General features: G+C 43.2%; 1 protein-coding gene across 1 annotated transcript in view; it reads right to left on the bottom strand.

The window, feature by feature from the left end:
• The window catches only part of LOC102246045 (rho GTPase-activating protein 44), a 99,323-nt gene that overhangs the window by 82,502 nt on the left and 8,471 nt on the right, over positions 1–8,350 (bottom strand). Inside the window, exon 4 of the mRNA XM_014547009.1 lies at positions 2,034–2,110. Within this exon, the coding sequence (XP_014402495.1) occupies positions 2,034–2,110 (77 nt within the window). The remainder of the gene's footprint in view (positions 1–2,033; positions 2,111–8,350) is intronic.

The following is an 8,350-nucleotide window of genomic DNA, read 5'->3' as shown; positions in this document are numbered from 1 at the left end:
CTTGCCTAAAAGCAGAACATAAATTTGTAGAAGTGTCTCTCTTGCCCACTCTACCAGAAAGGACACAGGTAAGTCACCAGAGACAACTCTGGGCTCTTACCACCTAGAGAAGGCCCCAAAGAAGTAACGAACTTTACTAATGACTCTTATTTTCCAATAGTTTCTCCATATCATCGCCCTAGAAACTCAAATTTCTTTTCCTTTTTTTTTTTTGCCACTTCTCTAAAAATCATTGTTCTTTTGTTGAGATGCTATATGAGCCCGTTTCAGCCACTCCTTTGAGTTACTAATGGCCGAGTTCTGCACACAGTAATAACATTTGCATGCTTTTCTCGTTAATCTGTCCTTTGCCAATTTAATTTGCAGAGCCACAGGAGAGGAACCTAAAATACATAGAGGAAAAAAGACTTGTTTTCATTCCCACACCATATTCACTATTTTTTTTTTCTTTACAAATGCTATCTTGCTACTTGCATTTCATTCCTGTCCTCTGGACATAATCTATTTCACATGAACTTAACTAGTTCTTTCAGTGAGAATACACAAGCAGTAAATTCTCTAAATTTTTGGCTGAAAATATTGTTGTTATCCCTTTATTCTTGAATAATAATTTAGTTTGTCATAGAATCTTGCATTCCTATATTTTCCCTCAATACTTGAAGATTTTCCTTCATTATTTCCTGGCATTTATTTTGGCTGATGAATAAATAGTCTGTTATCAGTTTAATTACTCTTTAATATGTAATTATCTTTTTCTCTGCTTAAATGACACTTTTTTTCTTTTTAATAATTTCCAGTTTTATGACAATGTGTCCAAGGATAGATTTCTTTGTGTTGATCTTAATCAGGACTTTTTGTGCTTCTTAAATCTAAAGATTATGTCTTTCATCAAATCTAAAATCTAGAAAAGAAAAATTCAACCATAAACTTTCCCTCTCCATATTTTCTTCTTAGGAACTACTGCTAGACATCATCCATGCCTCTCCATTTAATAATGCCTAAATCCTCTTCTCTTGCACTTCATCCTAAGTGGTGACTTCAGATCTGTTTTGAAGTTCATCAATTTTTTATTTGAGTGCAATTTTCTGTTTATCATTAATAAGTTTTTATACTATAGTAAGTATAATTTGAATTTTAATAAGTTCTATTATTTTTTTCTTTGATTCTGCATATTTTTTTTTCATATTGTTTGCTTCTTTGGTCAAGGATTATTTTGTCCTTACTTAATTTTTAAATTGAGGCATCAATAATAACATTATATTCAAGGATTATTTTGTCCTTACTTAATTTTTAAATTGAGGCATCAATAATATTATAACATTATATTAGTTTCAGGTGTACAACACAATGATTTAATATTTGTGCTTACTGCAAAATGATCACCACAATGGCCTGGTTAACACTTTTCACCATACATAGTTACAACATTTTTTTCTTAAAATATGATTGCTTCAAAAATTTATCCTTGCACACGGGCCATGCTAATCTTCTATGTATCGTTCCAATGTTAGTACATGTGCTGCCAAAGCACACAATGTGCTTACTTAATTTTAAAATTTCATTTTAAACATAATTATTTTATATTTTCTCTCAGACTGTCCTATTGTTTTTGTTTCTGAGGGCACTGATTCTCCTCCTCATTGTGCCTGAGGAGTCTCTCTCATGTCAATTCTATTTTTAGTTTGTTTTTATTATAAGCTCAAGACCAGCCAGGGTTGCTCTTCTGGGAACCCCATATGCTTTGACATCTGACATTGAGAGGATTCATATCTGCATTTACTGGAGCCCTAGGGATTTCAATTGTCCGTCAGCAGTTTTATGTTAATTCTCCGCCTGGGAGGTGCCCCACTGCAGAGGCAGTAAATATAACTGGGCCTGGGGTTTTGCTTCTCACTGGCGACCTTTCCTTCCTCTGCAGGGAGTCCTCAGCCAGACTGAAGGCCTCCTCAGTGCTTCCCCAAGCAGTGCTGGTCCCCTTTCTACAGATGGGGACTTACCTAGATCTGGCAAACCCACGCCTGGTGTCACCTTACCCAAGAAGTGTGTCATCTCCCAGGATAGCTGACCCTTCCATCAAACACTGGGCCAGTGTCGTCAGAGGCAATTTTTTCTGAAAGGAAAAAATGGTTGCAATGAAAACTACTTTCAGCATTGCCCGCTTTCCTTAAAACAGCAAAAACTCAAATACTCACCTAGATATTACATTAGCTAAGAAACAAAATGACTTTAAAATATGTTTAAAACCTAAACATCTACAGGATTTAATAATGATGGGACAGATTCAGAGATGTCAAAGTTCAGAAAAGTAAAACTGAATTAAATTTGTAAATTTGGAAAAGAAGCCTAAAATTTACATGCTGCATTTTAACAGAAAGTGGGACAGCAGCAAGAAAGAAAGAGAAAAATCTCAAAATTATATTAACAAAGATTGGAGAAATGCCTTAATTTCCAAAAACCAACTCCTCATCTGAAAAGTGTATTAGCCACATTTTATATATGAGGCAGATTATGGTCAAGAAAGAGAGAAAAGCCCAGCCAGTGTGGCTCAGTGGTTGAGCATCGACCTATGAACCAGGAGGTCACGGTTGGATTCCCAGTCAGGGCACACGCCTGGGTTGTGGGCTGGATCCTCAGTAGGGGATGTGCAAAAGGTGGCCTATCGCTGATTCTCTCTCATAATTGATGTTTCTATCTCTCTCTTCCTTCCTCTCTGAAATCAATAAAAATATATTTTAAGAGAGAAAAAAGTGTTCACATACAATTACAATACAAAGAATGTAAGCTTCCACAAAAAGGCACACTCCAAATAAGATACAGAATAGTCAAGAAGCACATGAAAAGATTCTTAACGGCATTAGTAATTAGGGAAATTCAAATCAAAGATACCACCTCGAGATACCACCTCACACTAGGATGGCTATCCTAGAATTAATAATATATATTTGTAAAAATCAGAAAATGAGTATCGGGGAGCATGTGGAGACACCAGCGCCTAACGCGCTGCAGGTGGAAATGTCCACGGGCAGCACTGGGGGAAGTCCGGCAGTATTTCAATTGGGTGAACAACTGTCACATGGCCCAGCAATTCCACTCTGGGGCAGACGCTGAAAATAATGGAAAACAAACGATCAGACAAAAATATGTGCCTGGATGTGAACAGCAGCACTGTTCACAGCAGGCCAAAGGCGGGAACAGCTCAACGATCACGAGCTAACGGATAAACAAACGTGGTACAGCCACACAAGGGACTATTACTCAGCCATAAAAAGGAATGAAGTCTTAACACAGGCTACTACCTGGATGAACTTGAGAACATCATGCAAAGTGAAAGGAGCCAGACACCACAGAGCACATATTGTATGATTCTATTATATGAAGTGTCCCGAATAAACAAATCCATAGACACAGAAAGTAGATCAGTGGTTGCAGGGGGCTGCGGGGAGGGGAAATGAGGAATGATTGCTTATGAGTATGGGGTTTCCTTTTGGGGTGAGGAGAATGTTCTGGAATTAGATGGTGAGGGTAGTGGCACAAAGTTGTGAATGTACTAAATATCACTGAATTGTACACTTTACAATAGCTAAAATGGTAAATTTTATGTTGTGTGGGGAGCGGCAGCGGGGGGAGAAGGAGGAGGGCAGGGAGGAAGAAGAATATTGCTACAGGAGTGCAAGTGCAGCATGACCCACTCCCTCCTTCCTACTGATAGGCCCTCTCCTCCTGAGCCTAACCCACCCAGCACACACTGACAACGAGGTAAGAGCTGCGAGCAGGTCCTCCAGTCCACACTGCGACACCGACAGCTCTTCAGACGGAAAGAGGCTGAAGTGCATCCAGTCCCGAGCCTCCTGCCATATTCCTCGGAGAGCCTCCGCTCTAACTCATGCCCGGTCAGTATTAGCAGTGCCTGCCCAGGCACCGCACCGGTGCTGAATGAGAGGAGACCGGAACGCACATTCTAGTGCAGGCAGGCAAGTAATAAATACAGAAACTATGGAGGAGATCCTTTCAATAGTTAGAAGCACGATGGACAAGAGAAAGCGAGAGGATGGGTAAGTGGGCAGCCGTGGGGTATGGAGCCGGATGAAGGGGGTGACATTTAAGATGGTCTGGAGTAAGAGAATGAGTCAGCCAAACCTCAAGAAGATCTGGAAAAGAGCATTCAGGTAAAGGGAGTGAAAGTGCAGAGGCTGTGAGGAGGGAAATGGCATGGCCAGCTCCAGGTCCCCAAGGAGGCCAACGGCTGGAGCACAGAGGTGACAGGGAGAGTGGTGGGAGGCAGGCAGACGTGAGATCGTGCGGGGCCTGTCAGCCAGAGGCAGGTTCTGGGTTGCACTCTAAGGGCATCTGGGGACAACTGGAGGGCTTAAGAAGAGTATGGTCCAGCCTGGCTGGTGTGGCTTAGTGGTTGAGCGTTCACCTATGAACCAGGTCACGGTTCTATTCTCAGTCAGGGCGCATGCCCGGGTTGCGGGCTCGATCCCCAGTTGGGGGCGTGCAGGAGGCAGTTGATCAATGATTCTCTTTCATCATTGATGTTTCTATCTCTCTCTCCCTCTTCCTTCCTCTCGCTTTAAAATCAATAAACATATTTTTTTTTTTTAAAAAAAGAACATGGTTGGATTAAAATAACCCCAATCCTGAGACAGACAACTCAATGCAATGGCTTGAGAGCGGGATCAACTTGGAGATCGGTTTTGGGGGCTCCATCCACTAGAAGTTAGGAATCTGGTTTGAACAGCTCCAGACCTCCACCCTCTGCGGCACCTCCAGGGAGGGAGGTCGACTCCCAGGAGTGACATGGAAGTTCATGTGGTTTCTGAGGTATCTCAGGTGGAGAGAGCTTTGGCACCTGTGTGGATAAGGCCTTTGTCGGGTCTAAAATATACCCTCCCTGCCTTAGACAGGTCTACTCCACCGAAGCCTCAAGGGATAAACTTACTGCCCCATCATTTCAAAGAAAATGGAACATTCTTCTTGCAAAAAACTAGACCAGGCAACTCAGTAATAATACAACCAAATTAAAGCACCACTTCCTGACTGTCCTACAAAGCTATTAGGTACAAGTTTCCAGTCACTTAATTAAAGGCACAGGAAAGAGTATCTTAGGAGAGCATCTATCCCCACCTCACCTATTAAAAAAGGTTATTTAAAGCAAATCTTAGAAAAATGTCTGAAGCAGTTTAAAGAAAAAGAATTGAGCAGCTATACTTGTTATGCTCATAGAGAGAACACGGCACTTAAGGTCCTGCTTCTTCATCAGGGTGATTCTGTGCCCCCTGGGGCATCTGGCAATGTCTGCAGACTGTTCTGGTTGTCACAATGTGGGAACATTACTGGCATCTGGTGGGTAGAGGCCAGGGCTGCTGCTGAGCATCCTATAATGCACGGGAGTCTCCCAAAATAATGAATTACCCAGCCCCCAACACGATGAGTGCGGAGGCGGAGAAACCTGGCGTAAGGCAAGGTCTTCCATCTGCAAGTTCCTAAAATATCCTAGTAACCAACCCGTGAGGATGTGCCTCCCTGGGTCAGACAGCACACGCGTGGCACTGTGAGCTCACACAGGAAGGCCATTCTGGTTTGTGCGAGCAACCAGAGTCCCACGACCCTCCTGTAGGGCAGGGCCACAGCTCTTCCGATCCTTCAGAATCTGACAAGGAGCAAGGTAAGGGAGGGTCTCGCCTGTAACAAATGAAAGGGAACTGCTAATAGCCAGGGAGTTGCATCTTTTGGAGAAATGTATCTCTGCTGGTGATTACAGCAGACCAACAACAGAACAAGAACAGCCAGAGGGACCACTGGTGGATCAGTCCTGGAGGGAGGAGAGGGAGGGACAGCCCCTGGCGGATCAGTCCTGGAGGGATGAGAGGGAGGGACAGCCCCTGGCGGATCAGTCCTGGAGGGAGGAGAGGGAGGGACAGCCGAGTACCTATCTTCCAATGTTCACACTGGAAACCAGCTGGAAGCGCAGGAGTGGAGGGGCCTCCTGCTGAGCCAGGGGCCACATTCTTTCCTGGTCATTTCTAGTCACTTTACACCCTCACCAATGATTCCCAGATCCTCTCAGAGGGCAAAGAGTGCAAAATACCACAAAATAAGAAGTTATTCTTGCTTCAATTGCCTCTTAATTCTTAACATTTTAATAACGAGAATAACTTTTTCTTGTTCACTATCAAATGTCAGCCTCCTATATACCCAATGCCTTGCTTTCCTTTATAAATATTATTTCAGGTCATTTCCTATCATGACATATATAGCTACTTTGTTCTGGTTTTAAAAAATATTTTTTATTGATTTCTAGAGAGAGAGGAAGGAAGAGGGAGAGGGAAAGAGAAACATCGATGTGTGAATGCAACATCAATCACTGCCTCCTGCACACCCCCTACTGGGGATTGAGCCTGGGCATATGCCCTGACGGAATCGAACCAGCGACCTTTCAGTGCATGGGACGACGCCCAACCAACTGAGCCACACCGGCCAGGGCTACCTTGTTCTTTTTTGTTTAAATGACTACATAGCTCATTGACTGAAGATGACGAAATTCACTGCAGTCCTCTACTGATGGCGGGACTCTCACAAACCAGGGCCTGTGCTGTGGCCTGGGGGTCTCGCGTGAGGAAGACTTCACTCTAGCAGAGACGTTAAGGAGAAAGAGTGTGTGGATTCCAAGGGCAGGAGTGGGAGGCTCACTGGGTAAAGCCTCAGTGGAAATTAATGAAGAGTTTTTATTTGTGTAGATGCTTTAAGAATAAAAACATTTGAAGAAATCCACAAAAAGAAAAGAGGAAGAAAGAGATGGATTAATGAAACAATATGCAATCAAAGGCAGTAGAACAGAAGTCAACAGAGTGCAACTCACAACAGACTACAAATTATTTCATTTTCTAAAGAAATTACTTGAGACAAAGAAAAAATGGAGGGCTCAGTAGATGCCAGGCACTGTGCTGATCTTATTGAACCTATGACTGCCTACAACTGAGGTATTATTGCCCCTCTCCCCACACTATGCTCACTTCTACCCACTTCACATATAAGGATACTGAGTCTTACTCATAGGTACAGAGAACAAACTTCCAGGTGCCAGAGCGGTGCAGGAGGTTGGGGGATGGGTAAAAGAGGTGACGGATTAAGAAGGACAAATTGGTAGTTACAGAACAGCCACAGAGAGGTGAAGTCCAGCCTAGGGAATATAGTCAATAACATTGTAATAACTGTGTATGGTGCCAGCGGGACTGGACTTATTGGGGCATCACTTAGTAAATTAGACATATGTGTAACCACTATGCTGCACACCTGAAACTAATATAAAATAATACTAAGTATCAACTATAATTGAAAAATAAAAATAAATGGATAAAATTCATTTTAGTCTTAGAAGGATTTCACTGCCCACAGATCTAGAAAAGCTGCCACAGTAGTTCCTCCACCGACAAGGATCGAGGCTGAGAGCCACCTGAGTGTTAGCGCCCATGGAAAAAGACCCAACTTAGCAAACCTCATCCTGGCCAGGGATTTGCAGGTCAAAGAGAGGCTATTTAATAAACTCTTCCCTGATCTAGAGTGCTGGAAAACCTTAAGAATCAGGGGAAGGAAAGACAGAATGCTCTGGGGTTTAGAAGTAGTTGCTCTGACTTGTCTGCAATGACTGTTGTCTCTAAAATTATCTTGGGCATAAGCAACACACTTAAAGGATGACTCGGACAAACAGTCAATTCTGATATCTATTCCCCAAACACACACAACTCCACGTCCCCCATCTCTGGACACCTCTGTCTACTAATTCTAAGCCCAACCAGTTCCTCTGTAGTTCCCGCCCCCGAGATGCAGCCCGGACTTGCTGCTCGGTGGTTCTCAGTGGTCATTCTGGCCTTACAGTGAAGCCAGAATAACAGCGGCAGGCTGTATTTCTTTATACTTATTCACGTTATGCATTGTGCTAGGTATTTACATGCATCACCTCACTGAATTCTCGAACACCCTACTGGGTAGGGATTCATTATTGTCATCACCACTTTCCAACTGAAGGAATCAAGGCATAAAGAGGTAACTGACTTCCCAAGGTCAGGCATAATTAGAAGGCAGTAGAGCTGAGTTTCACCCTGGGATAGTCAGGTCCCAGAGCTTAAGTTCAGAACCATCATGCTAAACTGCTTCTGTGTGGAACAGGAAGGATCCAAGCTGGCTTGCTGGTGTGTTAGGCATGTTCCACGCCCAAAATACTCATGGGCCATCCATTCATGACACAATCTATTTTTAGCATTGCCTGGCCTGTGCAGGCTTTGTTCCAGGCATTAAGAATACAGTCGTGTCCTAGCTGGTTTGGCTCAGTGGATAGAGCATCAGCCTG

This window comes from Myotis brandtii, unplaced genomic scaffold (genome assembly GCF_000412655.1).
Source record: "Myotis brandtii unplaced genomic scaffold, ASM41265v1 scaffold461, whole genome shotgun sequence".
Taxonomy (NCBI): domain Eukaryota; kingdom Metazoa; phylum Chordata; class Mammalia; order Chiroptera; family Vespertilionidae; genus Myotis; species Myotis brandtii.
Note: the sequence above shows the minus strand (reverse complement) of the source record. Positions and strands in the feature narration are given on the sequence as shown.